This window comes from Xenopus tropicalis, chromosome 3 (assembly GCF_000004195.4).
Source record: "Xenopus tropicalis strain Nigerian chromosome 3, UCB_Xtro_10.0, whole genome shotgun sequence".
NCBI classification, from domain to species: Eukaryota; Metazoa; Chordata; class Amphibia; order Anura; family Pipidae; genus Xenopus; species Xenopus tropicalis.
This window is the reverse complement of record NC_030679.2, coordinates 43,719,906-43,743,626: the sequence shown is the minus strand read 5'-3', so window position 1 is coordinate 43,743,626 and position 23,721 is coordinate 43,719,906. Positions and strand designations below refer to the sequence as shown.

General features: G+C 39.1%; 1 protein-coding gene across 1 annotated transcript in view; it reads left to right on the top strand.

The window, feature by feature from the left end:
* stk32a (serine/threonine kinase 32A) overlaps nucleotides 1–18,825 on the top strand; it is a 72,154-nt gene extending 53,329 nt beyond the window's left edge. The window contains exons 7-13 of the mRNA XM_002936707.5: nucleotides 1,114–1,203; nucleotides 6,474–6,571; nucleotides 6,983–7,099; nucleotides 8,702–8,827; nucleotides 9,671–9,799; nucleotides 15,452–15,516; nucleotides 17,529–18,825. Coding sequence (XP_002936753.2) covers nucleotides 1,114–1,203; nucleotides 6,474–6,571; nucleotides 6,983–7,099; nucleotides 8,702–8,827; nucleotides 9,671–9,799; nucleotides 15,452–15,516; nucleotides 17,529–17,628 — 725 coding nt within the window. The 3' untranslated portion in view covers nucleotides 17,629–18,825. The remainder of the gene's footprint in view (nucleotides 1–1,113; nucleotides 1,204–6,473; nucleotides 6,572–6,982; nucleotides 7,100–8,701; nucleotides 8,828–9,670; nucleotides 9,800–15,451; nucleotides 15,517–17,528) is intronic.
* The last annotated feature ends 4,896 nt before the right edge of the window (nucleotides 18,826–23,721 follow it).

Below are 23,721 nucleotides of genomic sequence, written 5' to 3'. Positions count from 1 at the left end.
GGACCCTGGGGCAACACACTCTGTTTTATTGCTATATGTAAATGCTTTGTGAGTTTATGTAAAGCAGTCGATTTGAAATATACATAGAGGCCATAATCATTATAATGACTTATTTATATAAAGAGCATTACTGTATACAAAGGATCTTGCCACTTCTGTCTTTTTTCTGGTTTGCACTGAATTGGCATCTTATGTAATGCAGCAGAAGAAAAAACGCAACATCTTCTTTGAAAGTGGCACAGCAGGGATGAGGATAGCATTCATTTGCTCTGTAGAGACAAAGAATGGCTTTAAATTGTGTTCCTGTACAACAATCCAAGAAAAGATAAAAAAGCAAAACACTGTTGAGGTTGAAAGGAAAAACAAAGACATCAGGGACAATATTAAACCTAGCAATTGTTAGTGGGATGGACAAATATTGACTAAAGCCCTTGAAAAGTATACATAAAGTTTTGGTCTCCTGAATAATTCTCTCTGCTGTATAATACACTCTGTAAATAATAACCTATTGCACTTGTCTAAAATACAAGCCTGTAAAAAAAATAGGGCTAGAATTGATTTATTTTATATACCAAGCTTACTGTCCCAGCCCAGAGGTTTAGAATGTAACAGTAATGATTCTGGTTTTCAAAGTTGTCCATAGTAGCTCCCCATTATGTTAGCCCATCTTTAGAGTGTCAGTGACTCTGCCTATGCTCAGTGTACTCTGGGCTGCTGCTGGGAATCTATAAGGGGTCACCTGAAGTCATCAAACCATTAACAGTAAGAGAAGTTACTTTTAAGTACTGTACTGATCCGTATTCAATTCTTATGCAGAATGCAGTGAATTCTATGCAGGTAATGTAATGTGAATTTGGGAAAATAATACAGTGAATTTATATATTGTATACAGAGCACGTGCTATGAAATCAGCAGAAAAGAAGAGCAATCTTCAGTGGCTTAGATCTATGCTGAAATTAGCAGGAATAATTGGTTGCAAAGTGGTAGCATTTGAATCTACTCCATAATCATTTACCATTATGTCAGTCATATTAATATATATGTTTGATTAAAGGTCTATCATTGGTAGAAACCTGGAACTCACTGTTATCTCCTTTTACCCTTTTTATGTAGGACATGTACATATCACAGATTTCAATATCGCTACCTTGGTCAGTAAAGGAACAAAAATAACCACAGTGGCCGGAACAAAGCCTTACATGGGTAGGTACTGAATTTGTTTCTTGTACTACTTGTACTACGTCGCACTTAGTTGCCTAACTTGTGATATTTGTAGAGAATGAATAGTGCATCATTAACAAAGGTACTAGCACTTTTAGAATTGAACTTTTGGCTTTTGTCTCACATCTTAATTAAATCTAAAAGCCTTAAATAATTTTAAACAGTCATAACACTGTCAGACTCCTTATTGATGTTGAAGGCTTTTTTAATCATGCAGTCATTTCCAAAATTCTATTAAAATGCATCAGAACTTCATTTATGGCATTATCCTCATTACAGATCCAAAGCAGAAGCTGCAAATCAAATGTTCTGTTGCCAGCTCAGTACCTTAAACAATTTGTGTGGTGTCTGCAGTTGGCAAGCTCTCATGTGAGGTGCCTGATAGCTGGAAGAATGCTGCAGTGACCAGCATAAAGTAAAAGCCTAGCCATGAAGCCCTGCTTTTATTGTTGATATGCAAATAAAATCATAAAAGAAAACATTCTCAAAGAATCAGTCTTAAAAAACACAGAAATTGATCATGGGTAGCACTCTAGTAGTGGCAGAGTTGGAGTTAGACTTGAGGGGCTTAATGATTAGGCAGGAGAAATGTCTTAGTAGTAGTGAGAAAGAAATGGCTTGGGAGTTCTTGGGAAGGAAAGACTTAGTGCTAAGTAGAGAGAATAGTGAATAAAAGGTTCAGCGGTTATAGGGGACCTACCACCAAAACATAAAAATCTGTATAATAAAACTCCTTTGCAAAGTAACCATGAAATCTAAATTCAGATTTTTTTATTAAAACATCCATACCTGTCAATTATATATTGCCTGCCTTGCCTTTATGCAATAAAGGCAAAGGGGCAGGACAGGCAATTACTTTCACTTTCCATTCAGTACTTCTTAGTGCCCCTTCCCTTCTTATATGCCCCCTCCCAACTCAAGCTCTATATTTGTGTAACCTGTGTCTGGGCATGTACATTAGGTCCCCAATTAAGGTGCAAAAACAAGATTTTGTTTTTTGTAACAGTGTCCACAAAATGGTGCATTCATTGTGCATTATTGTTGCATTTCTTTTTTGTCCCCTGTTATGTTTATAAAGTCCTTAATAATCATGTTCCCTTTTCTCAAGAAACAACTCCAACCTCCATAATCTTCTTAAGTGTTCTGTTCCTCTTACCAGATGAGATGTGCACTTAGATGCACATTTCTGGACTCTCTCCAGCTCATTAAAGGAGAAGGAAAGGCTAGTAAAGAGTTCATCTCAAGCTGCAGGCATACCTTCAGTTCTCTCAATAGTGCCCTTAAGTCTCCCCATATTTCACCTGTTCAGAAGATCAGAAGCCAAACAGGAAGAAAAAATGCTGAGCTGTGTAAAGAAAGTTCCCATAATGCCTCACTCCTGCACAGACACCCAGACCAAGTGAACATGCTCACTTAGTAAGACTTTGGGGCATATTTACTAATCCACGAATGCTCCGAGCGTATTTTCGACAAATTTTTCGGCGCCCGCACAACTTTCTCGTACACTGCACCACTTTTTCGTACGCTTGCGCGACATTTTCATGCACTTGCGTGAAAAAATCAGAAAGGTTTTCCCACTGTTTACAATAGTTCGGTACGAAAATATTGTGACTTTAGCTAATACGATATTATCGTGACTAATACGATTTTTTTGTAAGCATTTTCATGATATTTGCGATCTTCAGAAATTTTCGTATCCAATCCGAATTTTTCCCATTCGGGATTCGAACTCATGTTTTAATGAATCGGCCCCTATGAGACAGCTTCCTGCTGATTGGCTCAGATCCACATTCCTAAGGAGGGAGAGTGAGTTCTTAGCATTCTTGAGGGAGGGGGGAGCAGGAGAAAGGAGAGAGCAGAAAGCTGCGTGTCTCTGGCACATGAATTACAGACACAAAAAATCTTTTCACAGAGAAGTCAGTGCAGCATTTCTGTGAGTGCTTATGGCTGTATTTACATAGACCTTTCTGATAAAGCTTACTTTTTTTTTTTAGTTTTTACCTTTCCTTCTCCTTTAATATCCTTCACTCATGCACTGCATACTCAAGGCAAGGCCTTAACTCTTGAGTTAGTGCCCTTTATATGCAAGACAACACTTTATTTAAGTAGCGAATGAGTGACACTTTAGTGTATAACTCAGAGTGGCAGCACTCTGCATGGAACTTATAATTTTGCACAATTTAGTATCATCAGCAAACAGTACTAGGCCAACTGCAAGGTCATTAATAAACAAGTGAAAAAGCAAAGGACCAAGGACTGACCCCTGCGGTACTCCACTAACCACACTGGTTCAATTAGAAAATGTTCCATTTACCACCACTCTCACCACACACCACAAATTGCAAAATTTGTCCTTCGGCCAGTTTTATATCCAAAGTACAAATATTATGTTCTAGGCCAATATTCCTTAATTAATCAGTAACCTTCTGTGTGGTACTGTATCAAATGCTTTAGATCTCATTCATCGCCACTCCAATGTGTAGGCTTCTGCTCACCTCCTCATAATTAAATATCTCTGGCAAGATCTAATACACATAAAATGATGTTGGCCCAACCTCATAGGAGTATATTTATCATACTGTGTAAAATGTGGAGTAAAACATTACCGGTGATGTTGTTTAGCAGCCATTCATATGCTTTGCTTTGGTTTTATAACTGTTGAAATCTAATTAATGATTGGTTGCCCTGGGCAACATCACAGATAATGCATCACTCCACCTTTTACACGGCATGATAAATATACCCCATAGTGTTGAAATTTGCAGTGTATTCAAGTTTCTTATTCCGTTTTACCCCCAGCAAAATCTTTCCTACTACTGATGTCAAATTAGCATTCCTGTAGTTTTCAGACTTTGTTGCATATTAGGGAGTTTGGAGTCAAATTGAAATGGGTCTTAGGGAGTAAGGGGAGAATGTTGCTAAAGGTTAATCAGGTGGGTAGTAATGGATAGTGGAAGTTGCCTACATCTTCCATTTTGGGGAATACAAGGTAAAAGCTTGTGGACCAAAGTACAGGGAGATTTGGTTTGTTTCCCAAGGCCACAAAAGGTATTAGCCAGGAATAAACCAAAACTAAGCCCCCTGAGAAATGTTTCCCCTATATTTGTATTAAATGTAAGATTTACAAAGCTGCAGTTTAGGAATGACTTTACCCCACAGCTCAGTGCTCAGAAGTTAGAGATCCCTGTGTAAAGTCAATGCCAGTGGAGGTGAACTATCCAATCTCGCATAAAAATCGCATAAAAAGTACTACTTTACTGCGGTCTTGCATTTTGCTTCTCATGCTGTTCTAACATAATTTGCTGATGTGACAATTTTCCAGGTCTATTAAATATCTTAAATATAATGTGCCTTCCAGTAATTTTTATTGATGTTAAAGAGTATTCCGACATTTATGCGAGGAACAAAACATGCATATTTATTAGAGCATGAAAGGAATTTGGGACTTTTAGCTAGTATTTAGCCAGTTTAATTTAGTGTCAAAACAATTAGCTGTAAGCATGTGTACCATGCAATTAGTCTGACGCATGTTTCCAGCAGGTGTTGTTGTATTTCCCTTCACTATCTAACATACATGGTAATTTCAGTCCTGCAGAGTCTCACAAAGGAGTTAAATAAGCACAGATCAAGGCAAGTGTTATTGCTGTCCTGCTGTTCTGAGTAAAATGTGTTGTTCAGCCTTATAAATAAAACAGGGATGAATCCAATATATTTTTATTTAGGATTTTATTTTAAATTAGTTTTACAAAAAGAGAAAGTAAAACAGGGAAGGAGGGGCAGCAGTTCAATTAGGGCTCTTCATCCAATTTTTTGGAAACATATCTGCCCTGGCATTAAAGTTCTGTATATGATATCATCAAAGCAGATAAATTAACAGATATAGGACAGTGAGTGATATATTACATTATTAATCTAATTGTCTTATAACCTCATCATTCATATTGTGGACAATATTGCATACGACCAACTGAGTATCTACAAGACTGCACTAGTTCCAGAATGACAAAGAAAAATTGGTCACAAATACTACTGTTTTTGATGACCTATGTTTACTTTTAGTAGCACCAACTCATGTAATGTCCCTGATTTATCTTATTCCACAAGTCCTAAACATGAAAACAAATGAATTCCCAGTTTTACAGGAAATAGGAAAAAGACCTAAACCGATCTTTGGTACTTCTTGGTCAAGAAGTTTCTTGGTGACACATACTATGGCAACAGCATGTAGGGCACAGGAAATAAATGAAAAAATAATTTCCTGCTGGTATAAATACCCTTCTATACTCCATAAAATATTCCCAAGGTGCTCAGAGCCTCAGATACATGCTGGAAATGTAATTTATATAAGGGTGATGTTACATATATGGTGGGACTGCTCCTTGTTGAAGGTATACTGGGTAATAGTTTTGCAATATATTTCAAATATATATTTCAAAGGTCCTAGCTTTAACCTTACCCAGCTACACCCCCTCTCACATAAGACCCTCTCTGGGGGACTGGACAATGGAACTAAATTCTATAATGCATATGGTAGAGTTGTCTTATACTAGTAAGCGACAAGATGCTTATACACTTAAATAGTCAGTGTGGATACTATATAAAGAAATTACAGAATGTAAAGACATGATAGTAATTTAAAGGTGTGGTTCACCTTCATAATAAAATTTGTATATGGCTTTCACGTGTTAAAAGATTTATTGTTGCAATATATATACATTGATGACAATAAAGATTTTAACAGATATTCATCTCGCTAATTCTCAGTTATCTACCAATACTCTGAAAGTGGAACAATAACCTGCATTGGTCAAGCACAATTAAAACAAATCAGCAGTCCACTATGAAACCTCTGTATAATAAGTATGTAACAACCTGCACTTGGGGGGAGAAAGGGGTTTGTTTATACAAAGGGCTTCTCGGTAGAATGCTGATTTATTTCGACTGTGCTTCTACAAGTCAGGAAGTAGAATGTGGCTTTAGTTTCAGTTTCTGAATTTGCCCTGGGTAGTGCAAGAAAAAAAACAAAAGACATAGCTATTTCAAAATGAAAACAATAGCAATAAAGAATGTTCAGCTCAAGCCCCCTTCATTGTTCTAATGTTAAAAATGTGATCAACAGCCCTTTTAAGCTTTTACGATTACCCACCAAAGGTCCCTGTGACCTTGGAAAAATGATTAATTGCCCCAGAACCAGAGGTAAGAAACTACTAAGTCATATTGTTACTTTGCCCACATATATTCTCTTGTTACAGCTCCAGAGATGTTCTACCCCAGAGGGCAGATTTGCTATTCTTTTGGTGTAGACTGGTGGTCACTAGGGGTCACTGCCTATGAACTTCTTCGTGGCAGAGTAAGTATCATGGAATCTGTTGCACCGATGCTTGATGCAATATTACAGATGGATTGCATGCTAAGTAGTGTATAAGTGAGACTACGAGTGGGTAGGTGTACAGTATCTCTATACAGTATCTCTAACACTGCCTATGTTGATTGTACCTTTCTATATATCTTTTTTGCTTATCTTAAATTCCACAGCTTATCCAGGTACTATGACCTAACTGATATTTCTCTGGCAAGTTTTGCATACAGTATGTCAGCTCCCCCACGGAATAACAATAGCAGACATTTCCCAAATGAGCCTGACTCACACACAGACTTGGAATTCCTTGACATTCACGAAATGTTGGCATGTCTGAATCTGAGAGCAATGTTACATTTATTTTATAAATCTACTAAAATGTATTTTTTTGTGCATTTCCAGAGACCTTTTCATATTCATTCAAGTACTGCTGCCACAGACATTGTCCATGTGTTTCATACAGCCACTGTGACCTATCCCCCTGCCTGGTCCGAAGAAATTGTTTCCTTACTACACAAAGTAAGTCATAATGGTACAGAATATCATGAAATACAGTAGCCAAAACATTTGGAGCAAGTGTTAGCACCTGGCCAGTGGATTACCTAATGAAAATTATTCTTCAGGTCAATGTTTTTAATAGGGAAAAAAAATAACAGCTATTATTATTATCATGAATTAGGTTGCAAAGATATGGTTCTTTATTGACATCAGTCCCTGCCTCAGAGGAGCATGCAATTTAAACCCCCCTTCAAATTTACATGAAATACCCAATGTAGAGAAAATTTCATTTGGATCCAATTACCCTGCGTGTATGGAAACAGGACTACCTAGAAGATATTAGAAGGTCTGACACATATGGAGAAGTGGCTAATACAGCGTTCAGAGAATTAACTGTGTGTGCCATGGGCCTAATACTCAAGGATCCCTAAGGCTTCACAGCAAAAGTGCCACTGCACTGGTTAAACTGTGTATAGATCGACACTTGAGAGAGCCCCCACTCAGACTTGCCTTGAACAGACACCCAAAGTAGTCAAACAGTAATTGTGAGGCATTTGATGAAATGCAAGTCCCTGAGATATAATGTTCACGTTAATAAAACATGGAGCATTTATGTTTATCTTCCGATTTGTCAAAACAATGCCAGTATTTCAGGCTTCCCATGGATAATCTTTCAACAAATTTCAGTCATTATTCCCAGCTTTCTATTTCCAGGTTATTTTCTCCTAATATTTACAATAGATTCCAACTATCTGTGTAATCACATGGTCATAAAGCAAATCATTTAGGACAATTACCTGGGGAGCTTTTGATATTTACGGCTTCTATCTACATCTGTGTCATAATTCACAATGTGGCGGCAGTGTTGGTCACATCAATGCCTTTGACTAAACTAGGGCACATAGCTAAGTGACAACACGAATAATAGAACAAACAATGCGGTACAAAGAAAATTATTAGATAGTATTATGGATTTCATTTTCTCATATTTGCCTGACTTTTCTGCTTTCCTATGGAATTCTTGTACAGGCCAGTCAGTGAGAATCGAGTACATTGTTCTGCTTCTGGAAAAGGGGTTGGGGTGTACTGTGGCCATTGGGGGACACTGTCAATTTGGAAGAGTTTTAAAGCTTCAAGGGTGTCTCCCATCTTGCCCTGTTTTAATATTGCCTCTTAGTATTAGGTATTAATTTTAACCCAATTTCCAAGTCAGTCTCCCTACATAACTCCTCCTTAATTTTTGTCTGACACAGTTAATGCTGGGGTGGGGCCTAAAGGAGCTTTTAATCTATGCTTTCCATATTTATTATAATATGTTGATGGTTGATCTTTTATTGGTCCATTCTTCTTTATATGAAAGTGAGGGAGTACTGGTATCTGCTTTCTTCTCTTTGTGTATGTTGTTTGAGTTGGGAAGCTCCCTATATATTTTTGTTATTGAGTATATAGTGTGTGCTCGCCTTTTTTGCAGGTAGAATTGCAGGCTTTATTGCCTTGTTGCCAGTTCAAAGATGTTCTCATGAATAGCCTATACACCATTTTCTTTCATATACATCTATGCTTTTGTGACAATGACAAGTTATTGGCAAAACAGACATTTTCAGTTTTGCTTTTGTGTTACAGCTGTTAGATAGAAACCCAGAGGAGCGGTTTTCCTGCCTAGAACATATCCAAGACTTCCCTTATTTATCAGATGTCAACTGGGATGCTGCACTGCAGAAGAGGCTCTCACCACAATTTATCCCAACTGTAAGTTCTCAAAGCAACAAATCTCCTTAAAATGATTTCCTGACCATTCAATATTACATCCAAGAATAACCCAAGGGTATTAATACCCATACAGGAGAGGAAATTTCCTTTAGATTTGATGCATGTGCTTGTCCTTTGTAAAGAGACCGTTTTACCCACTAGATGAGTACTAATCCTTGCCCATCCTAGCTCTCTGTAACCAAGCGCTCACATGATCTAATTTTACTGCTGTCATTTTTAGTATTCTAGAAGGCAATCATAAAGAGGCAAGCACCCCCAAGTTATGGCTCACATTGCTGATTAACTGCTGTTCTTCTGAGGGCTACAAAAACAGATCTGCCAACAGAAATGTCTGTACCAAAAATCTATTGACAAAAATCTATACTTTACATTGTTTTGTGGGATCTTGTGTGGAGTCCTTCTAGCAAGACATCTGGGCTACCTGTATATTTGAACTCCATGTAGTAGGCTTATTTGGATCTGGCTACAGTAAATTGATTTGTGGCAGAATAAGGGGAAAGACAATGTTAAAAAGGCAGTATAGATCTATAGTTGGATATAGTTATAGCAATGGTTTTTTAGCTTTAAGTCCAAAGAAGAAATAGCCTTTATGTTGACTTTTTTTTTTTCTTTTTGACGACATCACCTTCCCCCACTGAAAATGATTTGTGCATGGAAAAAGAAAATGGCCTCATAGTTAAAAAGGAGCTTAAAACAACCAGTTCTTTATATATATATAAATATAATATTATTTTTTTATTAATCACACCGCACACTGGCTATGTACCACAGGATTGCCTTCTTGAGTGCAGTGACATCCGTTTACTGTGCTTTTCCAAACAGAAAGGCCGACTAAACTGTGATCCAACATTTGAGCTTGAAGAAATGATACTGGAATCTAAACCTCTCCACAAGAAAAAGAAGCGGCTAGCAAAGAAAGTGAAGGACACTGGGAAGTCTAACACAACTCTGGTAGGAAATTAGCCACAACATTCTTCTTTCTTTATTTGACATTAAATATTTTTTACAACATAAGGATGAAAATCAAAATGCAGTTTTATATTGTATTTTGTTGATTCATATAAAAACTCTCTAGTGACATATTTCAGCTGTCAAGGTTATCTCAGCAAAATGTCTGATCTCCTACCTTCATATTTTTTCCTGTCACTTGTGTCTGCCTTGCTCCCCCTTCCCCACTTACTGAATTCTCTTCAACCCTGTACAAGGGGTGGGGGACAATGAGGACCCAGGAAAATTAATGCCATAGCAACCTGATTATCTGAGTTAACTGATAATTGATTTTGGCCAGTTAGGTTGTTAACTAGCACAGTCCAGAAATTCTTCTCTCACAGTGTAAGTACAGGGCTACAAGTGTGACTGTCACACTAACTACAGGATATTTGACAAGTTTATGGAAGATAAGGATGCATGACTATGATAAATTGGGGTTTCATTGATCAAAATAGTGAGTACTAGATATGGGCACTCTCATTGAGCACTCTATGAGCACTCTCTTTTTGGAGCAGCCCCAGCTCATAATGCCACATATACTCTTACATGACTTGCAGCTTTTCAAGGTTTCTGTAATTTGCTTGCATGGCTGGTTCCAGAGATTATTATTCAACTCCTTATGATTCCCCTGTGTTTAACTGCCGTGAGAATGTTGTGTGGTTTGGCCCTAGCTAAGAGCTAATGAAAGTTAGACTGTAGAGTTGCTAGAAAGTTGTCTTCAAGGTCAATTCATTTATTGGCTGGAAAGTAGAAAATGACATTGTTTGAAGAAAGGGAAAATGTTAAATGTTTTATTCTCCTTCTGGCGATTTACGCTCCTTTGCTTGCAGATTATGGGATGTGATAGAAAGTTAATGTCTGTATTATTGGCCTACAGCTGACTCTGCCTTATTACAGAAGTTTTGTAGGTAAAGTTAATCCTTAGACACTCTTAATCACATAGAGATGTGAGACCATTCTCTGTGCTGTAAATATAATTCTTTCACAGTGAACAAATATAAAGGCTATCATTGACCACTATCCATGGTTTAATAATCCAGTTTATTTTGTTAGGCAGCAACTCTGTAGACTGGCAACAGTTTACACTAACTGCCAATCTGCTTTGCTCCCACCACATCTATAGGAACCATCATTACTCAATTAAATTCTATGTATTTGATCAATATTTATACACTACCCCGGGGGATCATACTGAAGTAAACTGTTATTTTCATGAATTAATGACACATTTGCATTAATAGAAGTCAATTAGTCCAAAACTGTACTTGATAAACGGCCCGCCCATTGTCTGTTGTATTTTGGTTCAAATGCTCTTATGGAGATTTAACAATCCTGCATACTTGTAAGTTTAAACTAACATTAAGGGGCTGATTTACTAATCCACGAATCTGAATGGGAAAAATTTGCATTGGAAACAAACATTTTGCTACTTTTTCGTATTATTTGAGATTTTTTCGTTGCCGTTACGTCTTTTTCGTAAATTGTCGCGACTTTTTCGTAGCCGTTACGACTTGCGCGAAATTCGTATTGAGCGCTCGTAAACGGCGGGCAAAACTTTCAGACTTTGCATGATTTTGGAAGCCTCCCATAGGGCTCAATGGCACTCTGCAGCTCCAACCTGGCCCAAGGAAAGTCTCCCATAGGGCTCAATGGCACTCTGCAGCTCCAACCTGGCCCAAGGAAAGTCTCCCATAGGGCTCAATGGCACTCTGCAGCTCCAACCTGGCCCAAGGAAAGTCTCCCATAGGGCTCAATGGCACTCTGCAGCTCCAACCCGGCCCAAGGAAAGTCTCCCATAGGGCTCAATGGCACTCTGCAGCTCCAACCCGGCCCAAGGAAAGTCTCCCATAGGGCTCAATGGCACTCTGCAGCTCCAACCCGGCCCAAGGAAAGTCTCCCATAGGGCTCAATGGCACTCTGCAGCTCCAACCCGGCCCAAGGAAAGTCTCCCATAGGGCTCAATGGCACTCTGCAGCTCCAACCTGGCCCAAGGAAAGTCTCCCATAGGGCTCAATGGCACTCTGCAGCTCCAACCTGGCCCAAGGAAAGTCTCCCATAGGGCTCAATGGCACTCTGCAGCTCCAACCCGGCCCAAGGAAAGTCTCCCATAGGGCTCAATGGCACTCTGCAGCTCCAACCCGGCCCAAGGAAAGTCTCCCATAGGGCTCAATGGCACTCTGCAGCTCCAACCCGGCCCAAGGAAAGTCTCCCATAGGGCTCAATGGCACTCTGCAGCTCCAACCCGGCCCAAGGAAAGTCTCCCATAGGGCTCAATGGCACTCTGCAGCTCCAACCTGGCCCAAGGAAAGTCTCCCATAGGGCTCAATGGCACTCTGCAGCTCCAACCCGGCCCAAGGAAAGTCTCTCATAGGGCTCAATGGCACTCTGCAGCTCCAACCTGGCCCAAGGAAAGTCTCCCATAGGGCTCAATGGCACTCTGCAGCTCCAACCTGGCCCAAGGAAAGTCTTCCATAGGGCTCAATGGCACTCTGCAGCTCCAACCTGGCCCAAGGAAAGTCTCCCATAGGGCTCAATGGCACTCTGCAGCTCCAACCCGGCCCAAGGAAAGTCTCCCATAGGGCTCAATGGCACTCTGCAGCTCCAACCTGGCCCAAGGAAAGTCACGATACTGAAGCTTGAATGAATCCGAAACTTTCGTACTCAGCGCGACGGCTATGAAAAAGTCGCAACAATTCGCGCAAGTCGTAACTCTGCGAAAAAGTCGCGACAATTTACGAAAAAATCGCAAAATACCGATCATTACGAAGAAAACGCATTCGGACATTTCTGATGTTCTAGGTATGGCCTCCTGACCCCCCACCCCACACACACATGATTTGCACATGCACAAGAATAACTTTTCCCTCTGTACATTCCTTTTGAATCCTGATGATGAGCAATCCTTTTCTCTGAGTAGAGAAACCACCATTTTTACGTAAGGTGCCCATCACAAGCCGATAAAAGCTGCTGACAGACCAAGTCAGCAGCTTACAGGCCCATATATGGGGGCCTCCAATGGGCCTCCCTGACCAATATCTCTCTCAAAATCAGCTAGATATTAACAGTTTTAAAAATCCCTTGGGGCAAGAAACGCATCAGCTCCTTGACACGGCCCTTGCCACCATGGCCTGCTTGTACTGTGTTATGATCTGATAGTTTGAATCAGGGCTTAACAATTAGATCAGCCCAATATTACCAAGCTCAAGGTGAGCATATAAGTAAAAGTTCTGCTTGTTTGGCAACCTTGCCAAATGAGTAAATCTCATGTATGGCCAGTTTATCATTTCTAGTCCCCTGCTAGGATCCACCCCTTGGTGTGGTGTTAGCGTCATTGCACTCCTTTTGCTGTACCACTAGCTGACGATTCTTACCATTATATATATGGCCAGACAGGGAGCCCTTTACTGTTAGAAATTAAAAAATAATACTGTTGTAAAGTATGAAGAGACACAAACTGGGGATGTTTAGCCACAACCTAGGTCCACTCAAGCCATGCCATTTCCACCCATAAACCAGTCCAATGTTCCAATCCCACTCCGGCTCAACCACTGATCTGCTCTCCCTGTTTTGAAGGATGTGTTTGAAGGGTGAGTTTCAATACTTTTCAATGTCAGTGGGAGTAAAATTAGGGTGAATAGTCTGACAGTGTTCCTGCTCCTGCGGGTTGCAGGGTGAGTGAGGGATAAATGAGGGTGACTTTCTAAAAATTACAAATGTCTGGTTGTGTGGAAAATAAAGTCTATTAATCCATGATTCTGCATCCCATTGGAATACACTGTAAAATAGTGTTAATTCAAGCAGGCCTCTGACAACTAGCAACAGGTTATTGATCAGAACCAATGCACAATGTTAGCTTACGTTCTGAAATTCTTAATGGATCTAAACTGAAGGAGCTCTCGTTAGTCAATAATTTGAATTGTTTCCGACTTGTTATATTTTGCCAAGAATGCTTTAAGCAATTGTAAATTGCACGTGCCCAGTTCTGCTCTAGCTTTCAGGCATCTCATTTTGATAGATGAAAATTACAAATGGCTGACAAAATGTAAAATCTTAAGTGATAGATTGCTAGCTCACTTAATTTAAGTGTTTTTTTAAGCGTGTGCTGTAACTGAGCATTAATTACATTATAAGCATTCAGCATCAATTGATCCATGGCAGTTCGTATTGCTGAGCAAAGCCTGAGCGCAGTATTTCCCCCAGCAGATGCAAGGGAAGCTTTCCTTTATTTGCAGATGCTAAGAAGTTCTGACCTGGAAAATTCACATACAAATCTCTCAGACCATTGATGCTTTAAGTGGAAAAACCATGGCAGTCAAAATGCTGTCACCTATTCTGGTAATAATAAATAAAAAGTGCAGTGTCTGACACACATGGAACAGTAATAGATGGAACTCGCACAAAACACTTGTGTAGAGTTGGAATCACCATTTGGAATGCCCAGCTTCAGTCCCGATACACTGCATGAATACTTTCTTCTAGCAGCCATCATAGAAACTGAAAGACAGTTGCATCCATTAAAATGCTGTTCACAAAGGTGTTTGCATCTATTTGTATTTCTTTATACTTTTCCTGCTTTGCTGCATTTTGCAACATCAATACATGATGTTCAGGCTGCTTCCAGGGCTCTCTTTGTGCTTTTCAGTTGACTTGCACCTAATCAATCACACTAATGCTGCCATGGACATGATCCAATCTGCACCCACTGATGCCAGCAAATTGCAACTTTGCAATACGCATATTGGTAAATTGTGCACAAATTGTGGTGCATGCTACTTGTGGTGCATGCTACTTTGTCCATCCTTCTAACTTCTATATTAACAATAATATTATTTTTTTTAATCACTGTTTTGTTGACAATATGGCCCAGTAATGGCAATATCAGACATATAGTACCTCATGTAAGTTAGTTGTTCAGAATAGTTGTCCTGGTAACAAGAGTATAAGTGTATGGAAAAATTGTGTCCCCCTGTAAGCACATATTTTAGATACAGTAGAAGACAAGTGACCTACATAGAGCAAAAAAAGGCGTGGGATGTGTTATCTGGAAACCTGTTATCCAGGAAGCTCTGAATTGCAGGAAGGCCATTTTCCATACAGTCCATTTTAATTATATGATTCTGATTTTTAAAACTGATTTCCTTTTTCTCTGTAATAATAAAACAGTACCTTGTACTTGATCCCAACTAAGATATAATTAACCCTTATTGGAGGCAAAACAAACCTACTGGGTTTATTTAATGTTTAAAAATTATTTTAGCAGACCACATAATTCTATATGTAATAAAAGTCACTTAGTTTGCCCAGGAGCAGTAACCCATAGCAACCAATATGATATTTGCTTTTAAACAGGTGACCACTAAATTATAGGTGCTGATGGGTTGATATAGGTTACTGCTCCTGGACAAACCTTATATTACATAACCCTATTAATGTAAGAAGATCCAAATTATAAAAAGAAAAAACCTGGAAAACCCCAGGTCCAAAGCATTTTGGATAACAGGTCCCGTAACACTAAACTAGAACTTTTAAAACATTTTCATTTTGACCTTCATAACGTTTGCCCTTTGTTCATTCCTTTTGCATCCTTATTCCATGATATATACATTACTGAAGAATGGCAATCTGCAGAAACACTTGGACTCCGTGGAGAGAGACTTCATTGTTTTCAATAGAGAAAAGTAAGTTTGACTTGTGCTTTTTTATATTAAAGAGGAATGTACAGCAATAAAAAAGAAAAGTCACCCAAATGTATAGGGATGTCTTATTAATCTGTCTACAAAACGTCTTTATTATTATCATTATTTCCTTATTATTTCTGATATATCCAATGTGGTATTGGTGGTTTCCTTCACTCTTACCATTTTTCTCCTGCTGTGAATCTCTCACTCATGCGGTGAGTCCCAGACTGATTGCAGGAGCAAGTGATTACGCTGGAAGAAAATTGGTAGGTTGAGAAGCAGGTATTATTGATTTTCCTGGTCTAACAAAGTGCTTTAAACTCATGTCAGTGATTTGGAATGCCCAACAATGTGATTGTATTATCTAAAAAGAATTCTGGGAGCACTGTAATTTAATTCATATACTGATATATAAAAAAATTAAAAATCTTTTTGCAAAAGAGATCTATTAAACGTCCCTTACATGTATGCATGCATTCTAGAGCTGTGATTGTTCCTATTTGCACAGCTGCAGAGCAAATGCATATAGGACTATCTTTAGTCATGGCAGGCATCTCACTGGGTATCCCATGGCAACCACTCAGATATTGGCTCTTTTTATTCTACCTGGAGTACACTGATAAAACCTAATTGCTGATTGGCTGCCTACTACATTAGGGCAAATTTTCCCATATACCAGGCATTATTCAAGTGCTATCCATGATACATAAACAGACAGGGATAAATGGATGGTGATATAAGGTGTTTTCCTTACCTCGTGGCAGAACCATCGTTGCATCTATAATGTGTCAATGGAATTTTAAATATTGTACTATTCAGGTTTTATTCAGCACAAAATTTTAGTGCATCTTTTTGATCATTTCACTGTATCCTTATTTCTCTTTGTCTCTCCTAAATAAAATATCTAATGATATACATTAAAAATTGAGGAGTCTGATTTACTAAAATTGCTGCAATCAGACCTGTGCTTGTCTTTTATAATTTGTAGCTGACCGATCAAAACTGGTTGCTATTGGTAACTGTACTGGCGCAATTTAGAACTTTTGTTAGTAAATTCTTGTGTAAGCATATCTATATTTATTTATTTTCCTACTTCCCTGCAGAACACACATGGGGCCCCGATTCACTAAAGTGCGATTTAACGTGCGCTATTTTTAGCGTGTGTTAAAAATTTTATCGCGTCTTAATTTTCGCGACTTTTCGCACGATTCACTATAAGCATACTCGTGCTATTTTACGCGCGGTATTTCATGCGATAATTTTGTCGCGATAAATAGCGCACGCGGTATTTTCCGCATGCGCTAATTATCGCGACTTATTTAACGCAAAAAAGCGTGCGATAATTTTTATCGCACTTTAGTGAATCGGGCCCATGGTTCCTTAAGAAATGTCATAAGAAGTCTTCATTACACATTGGGGGTCATTTACCAAGACCTGGGGCAGAAGTGCATTAGCATTAAGGGGAGCAAATAAATGGGTGAGGGGCAAAGCATAGCATCCGCAGTGTAAGGGAGCCCTATTCTTACCACCTACATATCTGAACCCCTTTATGAATACATTACTGTGGTACAAAAAAATGGCAGTTTAAGCCCTGTTTTTGCACTTTGCACCCTATCTTACTGCTTGTAAAAGAACCATATTATCTTATAGACCCTCCTATAAAGGATATGCCCAGTGTTGGCCAATGAACCCCAGTGTTTGTTAAAAATAGGGCACAGTCCTGTAGTCATTTTAAGGATGTACTTATCTTAAATGCCCCTCTATCCCTGTCGCTGAGTTTTAACTTGAAGCCACTTATTGCAGTAGTTACTGTACAACACCCCCAATTGCTTGACCCGCTCAGCAGAGTGCACCTTGGAGAATACTTGGGATTGGCTTGGCACATGAGCAATACAGTTTCTTTAGGTGTTTCCATTATTTTGTCTCCCACATTATGTATACATCTGTAAAGAATTACTAATGGATTGTCTTGAGCTACAAGTCAAGTCAATAGTTATATTTGTGTTTTTCAGGAGTCAACATGATCATAATGATAACCAAGAAAGCCTAACTGTGGTCCAGACCAAAGAAGAGGATGATGATGGAAAGAACAATAATCTGTCGATGTTATAATCTTCTCCTCCATATGCACTGAATATGTGGCCATTGCAATTCAGGATAGGCTCAGCCATTGCTTGAGATGAATACAATACACATATATATCTCTCAGGAGATCCAGAGCCAGAGTGCTTGGTGAAAGGAGGCTGCTTAAGGGCATAGTTGATATAGGTGTGTACACCAGAATCTTGAGATGCTTTGCTAGTTGGCAACCTGCTTATAGGCATTTTTTAGCAGATGGGTAAACAGTCAATAACTAGTTCAATTACTGCTACATATTACACGTCTGAGGCTTTTTGGTTAATAAGAGATAGATTTAAGAGCTACCTTAACATTCATGAAGTACTTTTTCTATGTAAAAACAGTTACAATATTTAATATTAATTACCATTTCATTATGTAGCAATGGTTTATTTCTTCAAAGAACAAGTGCACAGTACAATTTTGGACATCAGTTGCCATGTTTATACCCATAATGCAGATTTTTCCCCATAATTCTGTGCAGGGGGTTTCATTGTCCACTTCAGCAAAATGAATCCAGAGGCACACGCATGTGGTAGCACTTCAAGTGGTCAGCGTTAAAATGGCATTATCGTAGGATTTCTGTTGCTGTTGGAACCCTGGAATTAGTGCCATGTTCAGGGTGGCAGTAGCGCCAGGGTTCCACAGTGTCAAAAGGTGCTTTTAGCAGAAGAGGCACAATGGCAGTTGGCGCAGGTGTATGAAAGGACAAGGAGTGTGTTTGGATACAGTACTGTTAATGAATAGCAGCAATAAGATTTACCTTTGCACCCGTTTTTGCACCAGTGGCTGCATTCGTAAATGACCCCTCTGTTGTTGGGGGTGGAGATCTGGGAGTGTCAATTGTGTAAGATATTTTTGTCTGTCCTTGTGTTACAGTGAATGAGCAATATGCAAAGATAGGGGTATTTGTTGCCATATGTGGAAGAAGAGTTCTGCAAACCTCTCTGTTTTTAAGACCATCCTGTAGATCAAATGTCTGTGTTTCTTTGTCCTTTAAAGACGTACATTAATTATATGCACTGGAGTAAATCTCAGAGATGCTGTTTTATAGACATCAATACATTATTATGCAATGTCTCTTAGTATCTGGATAAACTTATTTGTTCTGTTGTCTTCACTTGTGAACCAGACCATTTGATTTGTTAAGAAAAGAGCCAAGGCATGTGTATTATAAAGGTATATTTGTTATTATGTCTCAGTCTCCTTTTTTTTAATACTGTACCTATCATAAAGGTACAAACTTTATTGTTTAGATTGTGTGATAAGTGTTTGCCTAGGTCTAGTAATCCATAGCAACCAATCAACCGAGCAGTAAATGATTCCTTCTGATGGGTTACTATGGCTTACTGTTTACAATATATTTGCAAACACAGCATACAGTAAATAGGGACCACCTATATTACAGGACACAAGTAGATTCATTCAGCATAGTCCCCATTCTGTATGTTTTAACCTTCTGGTGAGCATATATTTAAAAATTCAGCAAATGTGAATGTCTTCATGAGATTCCACTGCATTTATAACTCTCAAAAGATCTGAGAAAAATGTGTCAGACTTGGGTTCTAAGCCATTTACTGCTCATTGGGCAGCAATTAGATTTGATATACTAAGTAGGGTATGGCCTAAGGGCAATTAATCTAATACATAGTAATATAACCATATTCAGCATATTCCTAGTTCCTGATTTGAAATGTATGGCAAGATCTCTTTTCTTCCTTGACTGTCCCATGATTCCATGCACAACTGAGAAAATGCATGTACATATGTTGTTTGGCAGAAAAAGCATCATATTATTGACAGAGCTCATTGATTTACCCAAACACATACTGTAAGTGCCTGAGATATGTTCAGTCGCCATTTGGAACCCTAATCCCAAGTATCATATTACCAGCTAAATGAATGTATGTATGATGCCTCAGCACTCTTACCCTTTCAGAGGACCTTCTAATTATACCAAGGTATCCTTCTACACATACATTAACCTTTCCTTTATACGGATATATACAGATATATGTAATATACCTATGAAAACTATGCCGAGTACATTGTATTAATAAGGAAGGCTTTTGAGCCTTTTTCATTATTTGTGGTTATGCTATTTTTGTTTGACTCCCAACAGGCAGCAGTACAACCAGAAAAAGAGAAAGCTGTATTAAAATATGCATACTTCCCTTTCAAGCAGGCAGATTTGAACTGGGAGAAGAATAAGGCCTTCCTTCTGTGGGAATACAGATTTTATGCTCATTTATTCTACTCATTCATACATTTATTTTATTAGCCTGTATTTAAATAGCACTAAGACTTTGGGCTTTTAAAAATATAAGTTTATGTACACTGTAAGGAACCAATGATACTCACACACACACATAGGGGCTGATTTACTAATCCACGAATCCGAATCCCGAATGGCAAAAAATCGGATTGGAAACGAACATTTTGCGACTTTTTCGTATTTTTTTCGATTTTTTCGTCACCGTCGCGACTTTTTCGTAGCCGTTACGACTTGCGCGAATTGTTGCAACTTTTGCATAGCCATTATGACTTCCGTGAATTGTCGCAACTTTTGCATAGCCATTATGACTTCCTTGAATTGTCACGACTTTTGCATAGCCATTACGACTTTCGCGAATTGTCGCGTTTTTATCGCATTGAGCACTCGGAAAATTTGCGACAATTCACGAAAAAGTCGCAAAATACTGATCATTACGAAAAAAACTCATTCGGACGTTTTTCGGACGTTCGTGGATTAGTAAATGTGCCCCATAGGGTCAGTTTCATTGGGGGCCAATTAACCAATTGAAGGAAACTGGAGTACCTGGAGAAAACTCATGCAGTTATGGGTAATGCACACAAACTCCTTGCAGTTATGGAATTGAAATGATGACTCCGGTGCTTCAACACAGCAAAGCAAACAAGCAAGACCCCATGCTGCTCATGTAGCACTCACGTAGGTTCAGCATTGTCTCACATAGTTATGCAGCAACTCCCTTAGCCAAGACAGACAACAAAAATGGCAGCATACAGTAAATCAACAGCTGCTTCCCCTCGTCCACCTTTCTGCCACAATATCTAGAAATATCTTCTACACACACATCTACCCAAAGATTTCCTTTTTCAATATATAATACTTTGGCTTTACCTCTTTTGACTGTACAGTTATAGAAGATAAAACTAAGCCACTGGAAGCATTACATGTATGTTAACGGTTCAGTATATTTAGGGGCCGTACTGCAGCAGCAGGATACTATTTTACAATGCACACTGCAAGCCTTCTATGACATCATACTGTTTAATTCAGAAATGCTACTATTGACATTTCTCTGGAATCCCTGTTTTTGTTAATATTAATATTCTAACAAAAATCTGTATTTAATAAACTATCAGTTTTACTGGCAGTTTCAATTATCATAGGCACAGCAGAAGTATACATGCCCCATTTAACCCCCCCCCCAACTAAGTGTCAGCGAGACTCTCTGAGCAGATCACAAGTCTGTTTCCTAGAAAGGGTTGTCATTTTGACAGCACTTGGCAAAGAAACGCGAGCCATCTGCATGCCAGCAGGGAACAGCAATGAGCTGGAAGCTATTACACAGCTGGGGTGGGTCCTGGGTAGGTCATTAAGAAGAGCCAACATTGAAGAAGACTGAATATTTAAGGGAGTCCTGTTCTGTATTCTTTGACCGCTGTGGTGAGGAATACATGCTGGGCTTATATACATCCTAGAAGCTCTCTGGGAATATCAGTTCTTTACTAAGGGTTTTCAAAATAAATATAAAATGCAACCCATGAAAGGAATGCAATTTGCCTTTACTCTATGGTATATGAGATACATATTTATCTCAAAGGATAATAGTGATAGTGCTTTTCTTGGTGGAATATTATAAAAAAAAATCATTGAGAGTGCTCGGGACCTGGGGTTTTCAGGATAAAGGGTCTTTCTGTAATTTGGGTCTCCATACTATAAGGCTACTAAAAAATCATTTAAACATTAAATAAACCCAGTTTGATCTTTTGCCTTCAATAAACATTGATCATGTCTAACTGGGATCAAGGAATTCTTTTATTATTACAGAGAAAAAAAGAAGTCCTCTTTAAAAATGTTAATTATTTGCTTAAAATGCATCCCACAACTGTATTAAAAGGCAAGTAAGGCAACTATCACTAAGCCTTTTAGATTGACCTTATAGCAATGAGCTGCTGTGCCCCAGGCAGTCACTGGGCAATAATTTGACATTAAAAAGGAAGAAAGACAAAGGAGATAACAGGAAGGACAATATTATATTCATTAAGGTAACAAATCTCAATAAAGATATTTACACTAACCTATAACAGATCCCTTTTCAGACAGTGACTGCCATATGTAACTGGCACTTCCTACATGGGTGTTAACCTTTGGTCTATGTAACTATCACTGCGCTTTCAGGGAGAACAGTTGAATTCATTAAATTCATTTAAATAGGTGAAGGGCCTATAATAGATCCAACCTGTCAAGCACTCCGGGCTATGTATAAAAGAGAGCGTTCTTGTCTGATTACAGTCTGAAAGCATCTTCTTCAAATATATTGGACTGCAAAATGCCCCATGTCTCATCAGACTTCACTCAAGCAGATAACAAGGTTACATAACTGTCAAGTTTTGCAGAGCTTTAGTTTTCTTTAAATTACATCAATGCCATACAAACAAAATGACCACATAGGGGTCGAGCCCCTATGGTCCGAACAGCCTTTCCATGTGCCTGAACCCCAAGTCGCTGTGTTGGCGCAGGCACATGGAATGGATCTGGCACCAAAATGCATGTAGTGGCTTGGGGAGCAGGCACATCTGAAAGCTTTACTGGAGCATAGGGGCTGATACTCAGCTTCCATTTATCTGCAGGCCCATGTGCTTTAAGCCATAGGCAGAATACACACGAATTAGACTTCAGATTAAGTGCTTGGAGACATAATTAAAATATTTTCTTTTCATGTTATTACTCTTTTAACTCACTCTAACTGCACTTTTGGATATACAGTACATCCACTGAATATACAGCCCACTGTTTTGCTAAATATGGCAGCCTTTCCATGGGATTCATTAGAAGCAGTGATTCCTATGACAGCAGGGTATGACACTATACATATAGCATTTCAGAATCTATGTTCTGGCAATGTTAAAAACAGACACGAGTCGTTGTACTTTCAAATACATCCCTGCAGAGTCTGTTCAGCTTGAGACCATTCTGCATATAATTCATTCTATTAGCATAAAAAGGCATCTCATTTACATATTTGCCTATTCACTTTGAATTGTGACTTCCACAACTGTCAAAGCAACGTGTTCCGTGCACTTCCAACCTGTCTGTAGCACGCTGGGAGGCAGAGTGTGCATCAAGCCAAACCGTAACCAACGGCACCATTTCTTACGAAGTATTATTGTGCAGATGAGTTTCTATTGGGGACTTTTTCCAGTTTAGACATATATTAAATATCCTACTCCTCCTGGCAGTCTGCCTTCTGTGCACAGTGCTAAGAATTCACAGACATAAAAGTGTATCTATCAACCAATCATAAGGAATGTCTGAAGTCAGTGGGGTCATTTATAAATACAGGGCAAATTTGCACCTGGGCAGTAAAGGTGGCCACACACATGGCGATCTGACGATGTTTCGTGCGACCATCAGTCGCACGAAACATCGTCAGATCCGCCACACACCGTCAGGGCTGAAACAGCAGATAAGGAGGTAGAAACAATAGGATTTCTACCTCCTTCTGCCGATTCAGCCCTGACGGCATATTTTGGTCAGGGGCCTTTCTATGGCGCCGGATCAAAATCTTTTAACCGGTCCGATCGGCGAGTCGACCGATATCAGCAGCTTCCTGCGATATCGGTCGACTCGCCGACATGCCATACACGCACCGAATACCGATACGATAGTATCGGTGCGTGTATGGCCAGCTTAACTCTTGGCAACCAATCAGAGTCTGCTTTCATTGTTATACCTGCAGCTGGCTGGAAAAATGTAATCAATGGTTACTATGGGTTACTGCCCGGGTTCAAATATGCTCAGTGTTTATAAACGAGCCCTAGTGATTGGTATATATATGT